Source organism: Chelonoidis abingdonii, chromosome 21 (assembly GCF_003597395.2).
Source record: "Chelonoidis abingdonii isolate Lonesome George chromosome 21, CheloAbing_2.0, whole genome shotgun sequence".
Classification (NCBI taxonomy): Eukaryota; Metazoa; Chordata; order Testudines; family Testudinidae; genus Chelonoidis; species Chelonoidis abingdonii.
Window position 1 is genome coordinate 4407809 of NC_133789.1, and position 18995 is coordinate 4426803.

Below are 18995 nucleotides of genomic sequence, written 5' to 3' on the forward strand. Positions count from 1 at the left end.
TCCAGCCTAAGGCTCCAGTCCTGCAAACCCGCTATGCCCATGCTTAACGTTACTGCCATAAATAGTACTATTGAAATCAACAGACCTACTCATGGTAGTAAACTGAAGCACATGCATAAGGGTTTGCAGTAGGTATAGTCCAGGGGGATTGGACATACCAAACAGCAAAGCCACTTAATAGAGCTGAGCACACCTTGTTAAGGCCACACTTTTTTTGTTTCAATTTTTTGGAGCTGTCATGATGATCTAAGGAGCAGCACTTCACTCACGCAGGAAGGCTGGACTGGAAGGCTGGATTGGTTGCTCACAGGGTCTTTGAGTGGAGAAATTGGAGGGATCCTGGAAGGCTTCCTCTCCTTGCTACACACTAGCCTCCCAAAGTTACAGATCTCTCACGCAAACCATAGAGAATTCCCTTTTCATAATTAAATCTCCAATACCTGGGCATAATTTAACCTCACCTTACAATTGCCCTGTTGTGCCTGGTTATGTGGGGTTACTCCCTAACTATGATTTCTTGCCTTACATGGCTTTGTCTGGCACCACATAATATTTAAATAAATTGCCATGGATTGCCATGCCACTCTAAGGATGAAAACATGTAATTCCCAGCTGTACATGCAAAGCGTTTGTGAAACTTAATTTCTTTAATATCCATGAGAAGCACTTACATTGCAGAAACTCTTGGTCCCCACTACAAAGTCCTCAAAATGCAGTGGATTGATTTTCATGTAAAGACTGGGGGAGGGGAGCGCTTGTCTCAAGATTTTCTAATCTGAAAACAACCACATGGATTTTTCTTCTCTTTGTGGGGTTGGCTAGCCCATCCTTGGCTGAGACTGTTTATTGAGCTTTCAGCCCAAAGCAACTATTCTTGGCAGCCTTTGAAACTGAGCTGCTGTCGGTATCTCTGTTGCCGCCTCCTCCCTCAGCTGGAGCCAAGCAAATGGACTTGCTGATAAATCCAGGTGCTTTGCTCCATGCCATTTGCAGGCATATGGGAATGAGCAAATCTCTTTGCTTTAGAAGACTGAGTCAATGCAGCATCCTCAGTTTTCCATTTGCCATGTTGATCCAGTTGATATTTTGCAAAAGAATGAAACCACCAATAGCTGTGGCTGTTGGCATTAGGCTCAGGACACCTAACACAGTCCTCTCTCTCATAGGCCAAGGATTTGCCAACGTTGAAAGACAACGACTTCTTGAACAAAGGCCAGAAGCTCCACGTTGGAGAAGAGAGTAAAAAGCACTTCCTCGAAAAGCTAAAGCGGGACGTGGAGGTAGAATTGAAATGGGGCTCAGATTGTTGCCATGAACAGGTCTCCAACAGCTGGGCTTTGTGACCCTGCAGTCCCATCCGTCTCCCCTCGTCCCCTGAACCCCCTCGGCCAAATGGTACAGTAGCTGCATTATTTTTGAAGTATCCATCCTCTATTGCAATTGCTATGGAGGAGACTGGGAAATGACGAGGAAGAACAGGGCAGGCAGAATCTCTTGTCTCCTCCCAGTTGGAATGCATCAGAAAACACCTTAGTGAATACATAGGGTGCTATCGGAATACTCGTCTGACCCAGTAGGCCAAAGCCTGTAGTTCAACTATTTTGTTATCCTATCTCTCACGGTGTCCCAACACTAGGTGGGCCTCTTGGCTCATACAATATTGCCCCAACTCTGTGTGCGTTTGTGTATCAAACGCTGGCGGCCTACTGGACGCAAATGTTTCAGCAGTCTCCCTGGAGATCCATCTTAGAAGGCTCCACTGGCTGATTCCACGTTGGTTAGCTGGCTCAGCTCTACTCGCCGTTATCTTTTCTGTCATGATCCTCTCCCCATCCTGATGTTTTCTTCCTTCCTTCCTTTCTAAAGTGGCAACACCTCTCAGTCCCTCTGGCTCACTTTGGTAACCAAGCACCTGTATCACACATTGCAAACATTTGGACTGATTTCCTGCCAGATGGAAGCAAGTGCAGCATCTATCCCCTGAGTGTCTGAGAGATGAGAGACTCACTGTACTTGATCTCTGTCTTTCAGATGGCCCTGAACAGAAACAGCAGGCCATTCCCGGTGCTGCACTCGTTTGATCAAACTCACTGTGATGATCACTGGCTGTCTCCGCTCAAAATGCAGAGGTGTTTTCTCCTCTCCATGTTGATGATGCAGCCAGTTGGTTTTATCGCGGTTGGGAATCTTGATGGGATCATGTTTATATAGACACACTGCTAACACCCTTCTCCAGCTGCAGTAGCTCCTCTATAACCCCTTTCCAGGCAAGGCCCTCAAACCAATGAAACGATTAGAACTAGAAATGGTCAGAGCAGGGTACTGAGGGTCAAGATTCCTGGGTTCTGTTCCCAGCCCTACCGCCAGCAGATATACGTCCTTGGAGCAAGTCTCACATCATCCCAAAGCCAGATATAGAACCAGACTCTCCCCTCTCTGCTCTAATCACAAGACCAAGCTCGCTGGAGGCAGCACTTGCTGAGGTTTAGGTAGCTTTGGCTCATGAGATGTGCCTTCGCCAATTGAAATGTCCCTATGTTTTTGTTGCTCCATCCTCCCAGTTTTTAGCTCAGCTGAAGATCATGGACTACAGCCTGCTGGTGGGCATTCATGATGTTGACCGGGCAGAGCAGGAAGAGATGGATGTGGAGGATCGGGCCGAGGACGAGGAGTCTGAGAATGATGGCATTGGCGGGAACCCTATTGGCTCTTACGGGACCCCACCTGACAGCCCCGGCAACCTCCTCAACTTCCCGCGGTTCTTCGGGCCTGGGGAGTTTGACCCTTCAGTTGACGTATATGCCATGAAAAGCCATGACAGTGAGTGAGATGGGGTCTTGTTATGTGGAGGGGTAGGAGAGCGTGTCCTGTTTCAGGTGGGGTATGTCCAGCAAGAAGTAACCCAGACCCTCTCCTGGGAACCAGTCCACTTGGATGTTCAATTCCCTTGTTGTAAATGGTAAATGTTTAAACTCCATGGAAACAAGGTTTTCAGTGTGGGATGTAGATGTTTCTAGAGGGTATGTGGGTCTCTGCTCTGATGTTCCCAGTAGTTCCTCTGTTCTGTCTCTTACAATCTCGAACCATTTACAATCTGCTTCTCCCCCCTGCCTGTTAATTACATTAAAGCAGATTTATATACTCTATTAATAGAGGTGACTTTTCAAGTGCTGCTGATGTAGCTTGGGGGTATGTTAAAGAGACTTTTGTGTCTTCTCAGGTGCCCCTAAGAAGGAGGTGTATTTCATGGCCATTATAGACATTCTTACGCCGTACGATGCAAAGAAGAAAGCTGCACATGCTGCCAAAACAGTGAAACATGGGGTAAGCAGGTCTCTCCTCTGACAAGTCTGGGTGTCTCTCGTTTTGTTTGTGGTGCTGACTTTTGAATAATTGCTAAAACCAGTTTTTCAGGGGCATGGAAATTTCCCCACTGCCCATGAGATCCTTCCATCTGCAACAAATCTGATCTGTAACCTGGTGGTATCCCTCATTAATCTGTTCACCAGGGCTGAGCCTCCTGTCCTGTTGTCACTGACTCAGGAAGCAAGGACTCAGGTCTCTCCCTGTTAGCAATACAAACAACAGACACTAAGCTACTGGGCCAGACCACTGAGGGAAACTTTCATGAGCCAGATCTCCTGCTCTTTTCCGCAAGTGACTAGTGCTGGGCAAGGTGCCAGCTTGCCGGCCCTGAGGACTGCAGTCTTCCATCCCCAGAACAGTTACAGAACAGCCACCATGCCTCAGCATTGACCTGGATAGAACCGCCTCTAGGAGGAGAGGAGAGATCAAGCTCTTTGGCCCATTGCTCAGACTACCAACATGTGCAGTGGTGCCTGGTGACCCTGAATCACTAGAAAGTGGACTGACACCCAGCAACTTGCTTTGCCTAGGTCACCAAACAGCTATGAGGCAATAACTTTAGGTCACTACCAAACAGGGCTTTAAAGGAGCTGGCGCCTTTCCATGCAGTCATCTCCTGAGTAGAGCCCCAGACTTAGACAAAGTAAATTTCTTCAGGTCAGGAGTCCAGCAGTCATGGAGCTTGGAACCCATGTGACTTGTGGATTCTTGTTTGTGTAATTTTTGTTGCTTAGCTGTGCTGGTGAAGTAACCTCCTGCTGTCTCCTCACTCCCCGGAGCTTAGCCTGCAGTTATGAACAGTCTCCTGCCACAGTGCTGCCTTGTAATCTGTTCTTCGTGCATTGCAGGCCGGGGCGGAGATCTCCACAGTGAATCCGGAGCAGTACTCTAAACGCTTCAATGAATTTATGTCCAATATCCTGACATAGTCACCTTCTATCTTGAGCCAGAAAGGAAGAGAAGAGGGGCTACTTCCAAGCAGAGAACACGGCCTGTGACACTAAAACAGACACTGTAGCAGCACGGTGGGGTATGAGTGAGTGTGAGCGTGTGGCACTGTATGATTTACAGGAAACTAATCTAGGTGCATTCTCAAATATTCCACTTGACCCAGGTGGAAAAGTGGCTTTTTTCCTTTTGTTACAGAAATGCCCAAATAGAGATTTGAGGCTTTTTTTAAAAAGAGAATCTAATTGCTGCAGCAATGCTGTTCATAATGACATTTTCTCTTCTCTGATCACGAGACACCAGTAAGGATACCACGAACGGCTGTTTAAAAGTGGGAGCTCTAACCTGTAGCTTGTGTTAAATAAGAGGAGAAGCAATGCCTAATTCCACAAACTGCTGTTCTTTTTAATGGACAGCTTGTTTGTTTTTTTTAACAGAAAGCCGTACAAACCCTTTATTTCCCTCCTGGTAGGAGTCAGGGGGCGGGGAGTATTCTGCCATTTCAAGGATGAAAATATGTTAAGGAGCTGCTGAACCTTAACTAGGTAAATTCAAGCTGGGAACTTTTGGGGGGGGGAGGTGTCAAATTTGTTTTACATAAGAAATTACCTTCACAAGAAAGACACGGGAAATGAACATCTACCAAAGCTGGTCACGTAAGGCATAACTCATAGAAGCTAAAGTAGTATGAAAAATACTGGAGAGCCACAGAACCATCATGCTTGTGATAGGCAGCCTGGGAAGATTCCCTTGAAGAAGAAAATCATGTTAACTTATTCTGCAGGTCCGGGTTACATTTGGCTGTCTAGAAAAAACAATTGTTAAATCTCCCTGCCTCTAAAATAGAGCTGACGCATGACAGTTCTGCCAGTGTTAATCTAGCTAATGTTCAGTCTTCCTAACTCGTCCACTCCTGTTACAAGTACTTGAACTGTTGCCTGAGAGAGGTTTAAAAAACCAACCAACCAAGTCAACATGACGTGCATCTTGAAAAATGTAAATTGCTGTCAGTTTGGAGTGTTGGTAGTTGTGACTGTGTCCCCAGTTCCACTGCTCAAGAGGACTCCAAATTTGAGCTGTAATTGTCTGCGCTCTGCTCCAAGTCCATAACTCTAGCTGGTAGATTGAGTCAGTGGGCATAAATGACTGAATGCTTCCTCCAGATATTTTCCCCCTAAGGAATTTGAACTGATTTGCGAGATTGAATTATCTCCTATTTGTCTCCAGACCACTTGTAATACTTTTCACAGCCACGCTTGTCGAACTTGCTGTAAGTTTAATTAGTTCTGCTGCACAACAGTTATGTCTGTTGGGTTTTTTTAAGCAGGACTTAGCTGTTTTGAAGAGATACCTTGCAGTTGACATAAGTTGCTTATCTGCCTTGAAACTGTTTTCACAAATGCCTTTGTTTCAGGAATACACTGTTAGAATGTTTGTGTCCTGTGCTATAATCTGTGCTAGTTTGCTCTGTCAATTTGGTCCTGTTTGAGAGAGAAGTGGTACTCATCGTGTCCTGGTAACTAACTAGACTAATGCTAGCTGTGATTGGATTCTGAATGCGGGATGACTTTTTTTTTTTAATCCATGTTCCTGATGTGATTCCACAGCTCTCAGCACAGGGGAATGACAGGGGATTTGTCAAGACTGAAAAATAGGCTTAGAGTACATTGTAAATATTGATCAAAAAATGTCTAAAACAAATCATTGGTGTTAATGGGACAGGAAACTTTTTGTTCATTCATGGGTCATTCCCTTTGATGGGGGACAAATTTTTTATGCCACTGTAATCAATTGTCTTGTCTTTGTGTAAATTTGGGAAATTAACATGCTATTGTCTGACACCCTGGTAAGATTCTAGCACATCTTAGGGTGTCTGGCTCACAATACCACAAATCAAGTGCAGATAAAACAGAGATATTGGTTGTTTTACTCTAAACAAAAAATGCACTTATGTCTGCTGTGAAATAGGAATTAAATATCGATCGCATTTTACTCTTGACAGTTTAAAAAGTCCTGAATCTACATTTTTGGCCTAGTAAGTTTGCCACTCTCTTTGTGAGAAATTAGATGAAACTTTAGTGTGCTAGACTTAAATATACATTTTTTTTTTTAATTGTGATAAATAGGGAAGTAAGCTGCAGCCATTCTGCAGTGGGGTATTTTTCAGTGGGCAACCCAAGGACGGTCAAAAGAAGACGTTTCTGTAACTTGGGGCAAAACACTGATTCACTGGAACTTGGTAAACAGCTGAAATCAAAACAAGTCGTTCCTGCAGCCAAAACACACAACACTAAGGATTTAAGACCTTGTCATTTCTTTTCTAACTCTAGATAGGGAGCAAAGAATCCTCTGTTAAACCCTATTTGGTTGTCTCAATGCCTTGAGTGGTATAAAAGCCCTAAAATATCTATCCACTTTAGCACTTACCCCATTTTGCCATTTTTGTTGCCATACTGTGTGTGTGTGTGTGTATATATATATATATATATATATAAAATAACTAAATGCAATTTTATCATTTAAAGATGTATTACCCAGGTATAACTTTGTTTAACATAAGCAGTTTGTATATTGTTTACATTTTGAGGTAGCATGTTAAAAATGCTAATTTTGTTTCTAGACAGTATTTTTTTGTTACTATAAGAGGTGAAGCTGCAAATATTTGATTTGTTTTTAAAAGGGACTTTTGCTTTTGTTTTTAATCTTGATCTAGAATACCTTTATTCTCTTGAGTTCAAGTATTTAACTTCCCTTCTCTCCTGCCCCTCCATTAATCCTGATTTTTTTTTTTAAACTGCCTGTAATAACTTATAGTTTCAGTCTGACTTTGTGTTCCAGGTTGCTGAATGTTGATATACTTCTACCCATAGCATGTGCCCTCCAGCCAAATGGCAGGAAGTCTCTTTTCTAACATGCTATATTTTTTTTTCTAGAGAATGCTGAGCAAAAAGGAAAAAAGCTAGGGTGGAGCTGGAAGATAGTGAGGTATGGGCTGGAAGGGAAAATATTCCTTAACTAGGAAAAATTAATCAGGGCAGGAGCATCTCTCTCTTGCTTGTTGCACTGGGCCTAATCCTACCTGACCAGTTTCTGGTTTCTTTTGCGTACAGACTGTCTGTCCTTGTCATACACCTACAAGAGTGGCAGCAGGGGAGGTTATGGAATTCACTTCTCAAAGAAGCCCTGTGTATGATTGTTTCCTTCCTCATATTAAATAATTTTTTCTACTTATCACTTAATACAGTGCCTCTACTGACACCCTAGTTTTGATTGTAGTTGCTGTAGCTAATTATGAAGCTCTAGGGGAGTGGGAGTGTACTTAAAAAAGGTCAACTGGTGTTTGACTTAATCCCAGAGGGGTCAAATGGCCTTGGAATTTTCAGCTGAAAATACTGGATAGGACCAAGGACGTTATGAAAATATTCAAGATGTTGCTGTTTGTTTAAATATGGGATGGCATGCAATTTTCTTTATGTAAGACAATGCACTTTTGAGGTGGATACAGACTTTATAGCATGATGAAGGGCCTGCTCTTCCACTTCCAGGAAATCTAACTTGATTTAATTTTTACTGTCAGTCAAAATTAAGTGTTTTTAATAATGAGGGGTGCTTGCTCTTTGCCCATCTGGGCAAAGAATGACTGCTTTTCCTGCCAGTGGCTATCAGAACTGCCTTCAAGTGTTCTAACCCCAGGTAGAGGCATAAAATAGTGTGACTAATTATGGAGAAAGTCTTTTGCTCGGTGATTTATATTCTGGCCTAAACATATGAAGGACTCCCTATCCTGTACTTACTGTGCAGAGGTGCCCCACTGGTTGCTGTGGAAAGGTTGGAGTGTGTTTAAAACTTGTGGTATAAACAAACATTTCAAAGCTCGAGGTGTGTGTGCTGAAATTCTGGTTACACCGTCCTATAACTAATGATTCAAAACGTTGTTGTAACAATTTGAAAACAAATTGCAAAACCCTCCTCTCCTCCTTTCAATGCACCAATTCCAACTTGCCTACCAGCTCCTGTCCTCCTTAGAGAGCTTATTTTCCAGCATCCATGATATTAGCCATGACTGACTTTTCTTGACATGTGTAATGAATTGTGTAGTAAAAGTAGGGGAAACCCAGCTTTCAATCATCTATGATTAGAGGGGATTAAGTTTACCACTCTGATCTTGTGCTGTTCTTTAAGATGTATGATACTAAATGCAATTGGATTGAGCTGTGTTAAATGAGCTTATTACACACAGGTCAGGGGTGGGGCTAATCAGTGCAACTGAAAAAATGTGAATAAATCAAACTCAAAAAATGGAGCATTCTAGATTTTCACTGCAGTTTGTTTTTTTTAAATAGGAATCAAGTCCTCTGTGCTTGTCTGTTTGCTAGGAGCAATTTGAGAAACTTACTGTTTTGAAATGCATGCATGTTACAAGATGAGTGTCAGCCAGAAAAAAAATAAAATTAAAAGTTTGTGTACATCATTGTCTAAAGTTCTTATCTTCCTGGTGTGCCTGTTTTTACTGTAGCCAAGCCATGCAAAATCAGATTCCTAGCCTCTGCTACTGCTGCAATTCCAAGTACAGTTTTACAGCTATAATCCAAGTTGAAAAAATAAATACTGTTTGCTTCTGAACAGGCCCCTACTAGCTGTTTTGTAAGAATCTCACTTTGAATGTGTGCACTACTGCCCTACCCTGGAAAAGCCACAGCTTCAGCAGTTTACCACTACTCTTAGTATTCCCCAGGTTGGATGATAGTGAACTCAGTTCTAACTATATAGCTGAAAACCAAGCCACCTCATTGTGGTGAGGGGTACTGCAGAGTGAATACAGCCAGATTCTCCTGTTATGCACTTATTTTGTAATAAGTGTATTTGTTACATCAGGCCTACATTCTCTCCCTATAGCATATTGACTCAAGAGCAAGCAAGCCCCATACAATAATGGAGAGAGTTTATTTAAAAAATAACCTGGTATGTGAAACAAGCACAAGCTTCCACAGCTAGTCCATGCGTGCCTTCAGTGTCCTGGTGGTGATCTTGTCTTTTTCACTGCAAAGAAAGGAGAGACAAACTATGACCTCATCCTTCCAAGTGGATGTTGCCTTACAAAAAATGAGGTGGAATGTTTCTATGTAATGCAGTAACTCATCAACACCCCCTCTGATCAATTCTAAATGTCAGGAAGTGTTCTGGTGAAAACCCTATTGAGCTGGAGAAAAATGGAGCCCTTGCCAGCTGTTTTCACACAGCCTAAGCTTCAAGCAGCTCTGCAGTTGTCTATAGAACAAACTACTGGTTGATAGCACCAATTATTGCCTTTCAGCATAATACCTCATCTCTGCTCATACTCCTAAAGAGCGTTTAACATGTTGACACCCTGACTCTGGTTTGAGGGATAAGAATGGTGGGGAAGGGTAGTCACAGGGAGTCCCTGAAATAAGAGGATAATGGGAAGCTGGCACCCAGGGAGCTTTGAGGGAGACAAGAAGCCCCTGCTGAATGCTGTGAGCTTGGCCTACAGCTGCTATGACAGATTTTAAGGTCAAAAGGCACCATTGTGATCATCTAATCTGACTGCCTGCACATTGCAGGCCTCAGCCCCCTGAGTTACTGAAGTCCTCAAATCATGACTGAAAGACTTCACATTACAGAGATTACCATTTGCAGTAGTTTAAACCTGCAAGCCCTATGCTGTGGAGGAAGGCAAAACCCAAGGGTGTCTGCCAACCCTACCTGGGGGAAAATTCCATCCTGACCCCAAAGATGGTGGTCAGTTGGACCCTGAGCATGGGGGCAATGCCCCAGTTTTAGAGGTCTCCCTACTGATTGGAGACAATGTAGGTAGGGAGCCATTTATTCATGGCCATCTAGCATCCCACCACACATCCTAGCACTAACACCTGTGTAGAGAGACAGGGTTGAAATAGGTCATTGACACTTTGTTCTCCTGCAGGGGTGAGCCCTAGCCCCATCTCCCACTGCAGTTTCAGATGGAGCTCTGAACAAGTCCCTCCCTTCATTCACTGAATAAAAAACTAGTTTTATTTCCTAACACAATGGCTGGGACACTGCTGAGGACTCATTAGGGAGATGCTACTGAACATAAGGGTCGGCCAATCCAGCAACAAGGCAGCTTTTAGTTCTGTGTGGAAATCTTGAATTCCACAGTGGCAGCTCAGTGTGAAGTAGTAGCACTTCCTGGGTGCAAATAATCATGACTGAAGGCAGGGAATGCTACTAACAGCAGCTATACTAAACTCTTAATTTAATATCACTGGTGCTGCTGCAGCAAGGTAGGTTAGCACTCATGGGAAATTTAAAGATTAGGGTAGACAGGACCTTACTAAAGAACAGCTGGTAGCCATTCCTTGACTGACTTAAGGCTCTGTGTTTAACTCTGCCCTTTCTCTCCATGGGAAAGAGACTGTGTGAGGTGTACTTACATTATATGCACTACCACACCCATGCCAGACACAGCATCTCTGTCCACTGCATTCAGCATAGCCTGTGAGATCGTTTCAAAGAGGTGGTCTGGCTCCTGAAAAAGGAGGAAGGGAAACTTTTAGTTGGCTTCAATAGCTGAGCTACTAGGGGTTGGGGCAGTTCACCAAACTGTAACAACCTGACCCTTTCCATGCCTGGGGAGAGGGTGTTAGGGCACTGGACCAGCACATGGGAGACCCAGTTTCTATTCCTCACTCTACTCTAGACTGCTTGTGTAACTGTGGACAAGTCACTTTGCCTCCCTGTGCCTTAGTTCCCTATATGTTAAAATAATGCTTCTTTACCTCCCGGGGTGTTTGTAAACATTACATTAAAGATTATACAGGGGTTTTCATCAGTAGTCTCAAAGCACTTCACAAGGTAGAGGCATTATTAATAACAGGAGTACCCTGAATTCCCTGTGTCCAATTTAACAGCGAAGAATTTAAAAAAATCCAAAACAACAGATCTTGCCACCTCCTCACTCACCATGTCAGGCTCCCAGAGGGACTCACACATGCCATACATCTGCTCTGAGCAGGTGCCACTGACAACGAAGTCATCTGTTATCATGGGACAACCAATCAGGTCCAGAGAGCAGATGAAAGGTTCATAAGTTATGGGGTCCAGGCCAGCAATAACTGGCTCTGTGTAATAGGGTCCAAACCTGCAAACAGCAAGGCATAAGTTAGAGCAACCTAAGGATGCATAAATGTGAAGTAACAGCAGAATTCTAACTCGGTAGGAATTTAAGGAAAGTGCTTATCTTGGGTGTTAGTAGGAGCCTTTCAAATTAATTTGGAATTACCCAGTTACTCTTTTAGTACCTCCTAGCTGTGAATGGACTTTTATTTCAGCAATATTTCAGTGACAAAAAGACACACTGAAATAATCTGCTTCCCCATTGAAGTCAGTTTCAAAAGCTGTTTACGATTTCCAGATTCTTGTATTTAGGCAAATCATTACTTGTAGGGAACAAACATTTTTGATCTGGGTTCAGGAAAAAGTAAGTGGACCTTATATTTCAGAAACAGGTGTCCTCTGCATCCAAGAGCACATAGTCATCATGTTTTGGTGTTTTAAGTGGTAGGGGAGAATCTTTAGATCCCACTGGCCTACCTCCAAACAGCCTTCAGCAATAGAAATGTGGTACAATTGGAATTGAGTGTTATTTAAAAGTATCTTACATTTGTTCTGTTGGGGGTTGATCTAGAAAAGAATTCCAGGTCATTTCAGCACATTAATTTGCCTAACTCAGAATGCCTGATCTACGAATCAGTTTACTTAACTTAATTCCCTGATAATAGTCTATGCTTGATTCAAGATAGCAGCTTCCGGGTCATTGTCACTCAGCGTGCAACTCTTCTTTGTGATAGTAAGAATCTAGAAACAACCGAGCTTTCCTTAAACATCGGACCCAAATTGAAACCAATTCCAGGGACACAATTTCATTCCAAAAACACTTCCCCTCTATGCTGTTAACGATCCATCTCTCTAGTGAATGCTTCAGTGACCTAGCTCTTAAGTCTTTGGTGTACGACACCCATGCAATAGTTATGTCTCCATTAAGGTTTTCCCATTACTGATAATTGGTGCTGCTGAATATAGTTTTACTACATGTGTAGACAGGACTAAGCCATGCTCAGCACCATTTCAGAAACTGGCGGAACTGTGCTCAAAGCATGATTTATTCACTGTTTGAGTCCATCTATACATGGAGTTCAGCCCTCTTCATCTCCAGTTCAGCTACCACAGTCAACGTAGGTAAATCGTCTTTGCCGACACTAGGAAAATGAACATGCCCCTTGACTCCTCTGGAGTCGTAATTTAACTCCATTAACCATGACCTGATTTCAGTGCTATCTGTGGAATGGCTCAGCTGTTTGATATTTACCGTTTCTCATAGAGTAGGTTGGCCACCATACTCATGAGAGTCTGGGGCTTGATCTGTCTGCCTTCCTTCAGCTCATAGAGATTCAGCCTGAACTTCAGCCGCTGGGCCCTGCAGATGAGATCAAAATCCATATTAAAATCACATGTATCAGGACCTCTTCCATCCATCCCAATGGTTAATACTTGCTAGTAGAGATTAACACAGGGGTCAGCAACCTTTCAGAAGTGCTGTGCTGAGTCTTCATTTATTCACTCTAATTTAAGGTTTCGGGTGCCAGTAATACATTAACGTTTTTAGAAGGTCTCTTTCTATAGTCCGTAATATATAACTAAACTATTGTTGTATGTAAAGTAAATAAGGTTTTAAAAATGTTTAAGAAGCTTCATTTAAAATTAAATTAAAATGCAGAGCCCCTCGGACCGGTGGCCAGGACCTGAGCAGTGTGAGTGCCACTGAAAATCAGCTTGCGTGTTCATAAGAAAAGATTCCACTTACACTGTCTGCACATCTGTGGCAAGCCCAGACAGTCCAATATATAGTCTGTCTCCCATGGGGAAAATCTTCTGAAAGTCTGTGGTCACCATCTGAGCCTGAATTCCAAACCGTCTGTCCGATGCAATGGCCACACAGTTTTTCCCCTTCATGGCCATTACAGCCCCTCCATTATAGGACATAATAGACTATAAAAGAGAAAAAAAAAGATAATTTTAGGGTGCAGTGAACATTTATAGTACATTAATTATACTACAAGAACCAGTATCAACTAGAGCCATGCAGCTTAGCCAAGACAAGTCAGATAAAACCCCCTGAATCGGTTACACTCTATTACACTACATTTGCTTAGGTCTGTCTTGTACAGTCTGCGCTAGATTTTTAGATCATTTGGTCAAGCACCTTCTAGAACAGGGGTCGGCAACCTCTGGCATGCGGCTCACCAAGGTAAGCACCCCTGCGGGACGGGCCAGTTTGCTTACCTGCCACATTGGAAGGTTCGGCTGGTCCTGGGATGGCGAACCGCGGCCAGAGGGAGCCATGATCGGCCGAACCTGCCGATGCGGCAGGTAAACAAACTGGCCCATCCCGCCAGGGTGCTTACCCTGGCGAGCTGCGTGCCAGAGGTTGCTGACCCCTGTTCTAGAAATACCTGCAGGTCCTCCCAGGGCAAGTAAGCCATTATCTAGCTGGCCTCACTGCTACAGAAAAGTATCAAATATCTCATTTCCTTTAACAAATGCCAGCTATACTGACCATAAATAATTAATTCCTCGTTTGAAGTCATTTTCTCGTTGGCATAGTCATCTTAAAAATAGTATTAGGTTCTCCAATTTTTCATTCTTATTTTCTACTGCAATAAGGTTTACTGCAGTACCAACTTAATTACCTGATCACCTCTTGCACATGCTGTATGCACTGTCTATGTATCAACAGGATCTTCCCGAGACTGAATCTGTGGCTCTAAAGGAAGCTTCATGTCCAGGACCACAGATAAGCTCTCCGCACTATGCAGAATACCAAATAAACTCAGAGGGCTAAGTCCTTCTCTCCTGCTCCCCCTCTAAAATATTCTGTTGCATGCGAGGCCTAGTTCTCCTTGATGACATTGCAGAATGTTTGTATCCTGCTATTGCTGTGCACCTAGACTGCTGTCCATCTGATTAACAGAGAAGCTGACCAAATGTATAAAGTCCACAATTAAGACACGTTATTTCCAGTATAGCTAAACCCAGAACTTCTCTGGTTTACAATTAATTTCATACTTAAATTCTGTTCGTAAAGCTCCCTCCATGAATTGAGTAGTAGCAGTAATCAATAAATAAATAAATACCAGCAACATCTTTTCTATATCATGTTTCATCAAAAAACTCTTTACAAAGGTGGTAAGTATCATTATTTCCATTTTCAACAAAAAACTTCCCCAGCAGACTTAATATTGGCTTATTAAAGCAGTATTTTAAGCAATCCATCTAATGCAGGGGTTCTCAAACAGTGGGTCAGGATCCTATTTAAATAGGGTCACCAAGGCTGGTGTGGGCCTTGGGCTCCAGCAAGTCTGAAGTCCAAGTCCTCCCACCTAGGGCAGAAACCCTTTGGCTTCAGCTCTGTCAGGCAGGCTCAGTCTTTGGTCCCCCATCCTGGGGTTGTGTAGTAATTTTTTTGTTTCAGAAGGGGGTCAGGATGCAATGATGTTTGAGAACCACTGATCGAATGTAACAAAGCGTAAAACTCTCTGGTGTTTTGGGGGCAACCATCACAATTGAAACAGCATCAATGAAAAAATTTAAGTAAGTATCCTAACTGAGGACATGCAGTAGGAAGACAGGAGACAGTTATTAGTGTGTAACAAAACACAGCGCACGGATCTTGACTGTGCTACGCGCTCTGTGAACACAGAGTAAGAGGCAGTCCCCTGCCCCCAAAGACCTGTCCTCACAGTCCTCCTTATAGGCAAATACAGCCGTATTGTAGCAGAAAATAACAAGTGTTGCAGGGTTCTACACACTAGTTTTGCTGTAGCACCATCTAGCCAAGAATCTCAGTGCAATTTACAAACAGCAGGCTCCATGGTCACTTGCTAAGCACTGACCAGGGAAGCATCATCTCCACCTAAAAAGGAGTAAAGCGACTTGCCCAAGAGCCAAAACAGAAAAAGAACCCAGGACTCCCGGATCACAGATCATATCACTGGGCCACTAAACGCTCCAGGGTGGCCACTATCCCCAAGCAGCCATTAGAGTCTCGTCCTCCCCCACACCCAGACAGGACCACCACCTAGATCTTCACCCCACCTCGCCAGGCCACCCCTGTCCCCAAAGCCCCCCAGCCTCTCTCCCAGCAGCAGCAGATGACCAGAAAGGACCAGCAACCAGGCCCCTCCCCAGCTTCCAATCCTAAGTGTCCACGCAGGCCTTGGGTCCCCCCACCCACTCCAGGGTCCCCCCAGACTCCAGCCTCACTTCCAGCCTTCGGGTTATATTCGCACCCTTACGAACTTACTGGGTTCCTTTCACACAAACCCGCCCACCGCGGGTTCCCACCAGAACTCTTCCCGAGTACCCCCGCTCTCCAGTCCGCCCAGATCCAGCCCTGGGTTCTCCCCTGCCGCGCCTCCTTCAGGCGCTCCCCCCAGACTTCCATGGCCCCCACAGAGGCTCCCTCCCGATCGCTCCCTCCTCGCGCATCCCACCCAGGTCTTGCACGTCCCAGGGTTCCCCCCCGTTTTCGCCCTCCAGGATTCCCCCCAGACTCCAGGCCCCGGGTTTTCTCCCGCGCCCTCCAGGATCCCCCCAGGGACTCCAGTGACGGGTCCCCCCCGCCGCCCCTCCAGGATCCCCCCCAGACTTCAGCCCCTCCCCCCCGCGCCCCTCCAGGTATTCCCCCAGACTCCAGTCCCGGGTCCCCCGCGCCCTCCAGGATCCCCCATACTTTCCATGCCGCCGGGTGTTCCCCCCCGCGCCCCTAACAGGATCCCCCCAGACTTCCAGCCCCGGGTCCCCCCAACCCTCCCCAGAATCCCCCCGAGCCCGGGGCTCCCCCGATCAACTCGGGTCCTTCCAACTCCCCACGGGTGTTTCTCTCGAGGCTACCAAGGACCCCTGGGTTCCCCCAGCCGCGCCCCTCCACGGCAATCCGCCCAGACTCCAGCCCGGGTTCCCCCCGCGCCCCTCAGGTGTCCCACGCAGACTCTCCGCTCCGGGTCCCCCCAGCGCCCCTGCAGGATCTCCCCGCTCGGGCCCCCCCAGACCTCATGCGCCGGTCCCCCTACCCCAGGGGTCCCCCATGACTCGGGTTCGCCCAGCCCCCCCCTCTGGTCCCCGTAGGACTCAAGCCCCGGGTCCCCAGGCCTCACCATGGGCGCCGGCTGACGAGAACACGCACAAACGGCGAACGCATTCCCCCCTCACCGGCTCCTTTCCCGGCAGCCGGCTCCGCGCCTTCCCGGCAGCCGCTCCGCGCACTCAAACTCGCTACCCCTCCGAGACACGCCTCCCGCTCTTCTCATTGGGGAGCAGCCCCAGCCCCGGGACCGCTGCCTGTTGGAATAGGCGAATCTGTGCCGTCAGTCACGGGGCAGGGCGGGGCCAGGCCTCGCGTTAAGGTTAAGGTTGGTTGAGAGGAGAAAGGGGCGGTATGAAAGCGAGAAAAAATGAAGAGTCATAGCGAGCGGCGCCCGCTGGGGCACGATGGGATTGTGGCGGACTTGGCTGAGCCTGAAAGGGCGGGTGCGCGCGCAGCTGGCTGCATGCATTGAAGGGTGCATGACTGCGTTGCACTCTCCAGATCTGGCTGGCTACATGCGCTGGTGCTTACGCATCAGTCACCGGCTGGCCAACTGCAAATGCTCAAAAATCACGAGGCAGCCGCATTCCTTCCTCTCCCCCCAAAAAGATGGACTTATAAATCATGAGATTTTAACATGATGTGCAGGTCTCCTTTCCTTTGCCTTCAGGGGTCTCCACTTTTGAGGTGTGTTTGCTTCACATTTTCAAACTTTTCTCTGCAACTGTAAGGGCTAGATATTTACTTTGCTTTCAAATAAAAGCTGAGATTCTCACATAACCCACTCAACTCCAGGAGCTGGCGTTTGAAGAAAAATGCTAAAAATAATGAGACTCACAATAAAATCATGCTTCAGAGTGGTAGCCGTGTAAGCCTGTAGCAGCAACACCCATTTTTCATGTTCTCTGTGTATATATATATATTTCTACTGTATTTTCCACTCCATGCATCTGATGAAGAGGGTTTTAGCCCACAAAAGCTTATGATCAAATAAAATTGTTAGTCTGTAAGATGCTACAAGTCCTCTTCGTTTTTTTAATAAAATCATAGAATATCAGGGACCTCAGGAGGTATCTAGTCTAACCCCCTGCTCAAAGCAGGATCAAGCCCCAGACCCCTAACTGGCCCCCTCAAGGATTGAGCTTACAACCCTGGGTTTAGGAGGCCACTACTCACACCATTGAGCAAGTTACAAACACTGCAGTTATGCCTCACTACCTCTATGATGTAGTATAGCTGGCTATGCAGCTGGCTATGCACATTGTTTGTTGATGACTGCTTCATATATTACTGTATGATTGGCAGGATAGAGGTCAGGTACTCTTATTTCTGGAGGTTGCATAAAGAATCCAGAAATATCTGAGAGACATTTCACATAGTCTGCTGAAATGAAAGGCCAGGACCCAAAGCATTACATTGTGATAACTGTAAGAAGTGAGACAGATAAACAACACCCAAACCTTTACAGCCAGATAGCCACAGTTATATGGGTTCCATTGGGTTATACAAACAAATTCAATTAGCTACTAAAATAAACATTTAATATAAATGCAGAAGCAAGAGAAAATAAGTCTTTGGATTAAATACAGGTACCTTTCTAGGGCTATTTATTATTTACATGACACATAAGCATATGTTTCTTCACTTGGACTTGATCCTGGAGACCTTTCTCAGTCAATATTCCCCTTGAAGACTGGGCATATATTCAACCCTTGATGGTACATTCTTATCTTTCAACTATGTGATTTTGTTAACAGCATTCAAACTGAAGGGGCGATAGGGAAGGCTTCTCTGTCTCTGATGCAGTTTATACCCTTCTCCACACAGGGCTGCCCAGGGGATTCAGGGGGCCTGGGGCAAAGCAATTTCGGGGGACCCTTCCATAAAAAAAGTTGCAATACTATAGAATACTATATTCTCTTGGGGGCCCCTGTGGGGCCTGGGGCAAACCCACTTGCCCCACCTCCGGGCAGCCCTGTCTCCACATTTTTGGATTCCGCTAAATTTACCCTTTCCAATGTGTCTTTTCCCTCTTCCTTCTTCTGACAAGCAAAGTAGCTGCCTTTGGAATGCACCAGATTATTTTAAACAGTAAGTATTTTTTTAAAAGAAAGAAAGAAACAAAGTAAGAAAGAAAGAAAGAAAGCGGATTCCAGAGAAGGAGTCCCTAAGATCCTCCTAAAAAGATATTGGCCCAGATCCTCAAGATATTTAGGGCAGTGCCTAACTCCTATTGCCTTCAACATGATGAGCATTAAGCACCCAAATTGCTTTGAGGATCTGGGCCTTTAACCTCAATCTGTGTATCATTTACTTCAAAGGCTGTTTGGATTCAGAAGTGGTTTGGAATACAGTTTATTTAGTGACCTTGAAATACAGTGAATTAAATGGGGTAACATTGAGCCAGAGCTTTCATACTGCTCTCAGATCCGGATTTTCTCATGAGGGCCCTAAACCACAACTTCACAAAATCTTTGAAAACTTATTAGTGATAACTTCTCCAGCTGCTCCTGCACCTCGTATTTCATGTACCTAT

General features: G+C 45.1%; 2 protein-coding genes across 3 annotated transcripts in view; one reads left to right on the forward strand and one right to left on the reverse strand.

The window, feature by feature from the left end:
• PIP4K2B (phosphatidylinositol-5-phosphate 4-kinase type 2 beta) overlaps window positions 1–8801 on the forward strand; it is a 32643-nt gene extending 23842 nt beyond the window's left edge. For both annotated transcript variants that reach the window (XM_032791350.2, XM_032791351.2), the window contains 4 exons: window positions 1167–1280; window positions 2562–2820; window positions 3221–3324; window positions 4215–8801. In XM_032791350.2, the coding sequence (XP_032647241.1) occupies window positions 1167–1280; window positions 2562–2820; window positions 3221–3324; window positions 4215–4295 (558 nt within the window). In that variant the 3' untranslated portion in view covers window positions 4296–8801. The remainder of the gene's footprint in view (window positions 1–1166; window positions 1281–2561; window positions 2821–3220; window positions 3325–4214) is intronic.
• Window positions 8802–9239: 438 nt separating this feature from the next.
• Window positions 9240–16615, reverse strand: PSMB3 (proteasome 20S subunit beta 3). Its single transcript, XM_075059713.1, has 6 exons — window positions 16530–16615; window positions 13178–13362; window positions 12683–12790; window positions 11278–11455; window positions 10749–10843; window positions 9240–9354 (listed from the first exon to the last, which is right to left on the reverse strand). Exons 1-6 carry the CDS (start codon window positions 16530–16532, stop codon window positions 9306–9308), a joined length of 618 nt encoding a protein of 205 aa, XP_074915814.1. The 5' UTR covers window positions 16533–16615; the 3' UTR covers window positions 9240–9305.
• Between the last annotated feature and the right edge of the window lie 2380 nt (window positions 16616–18995).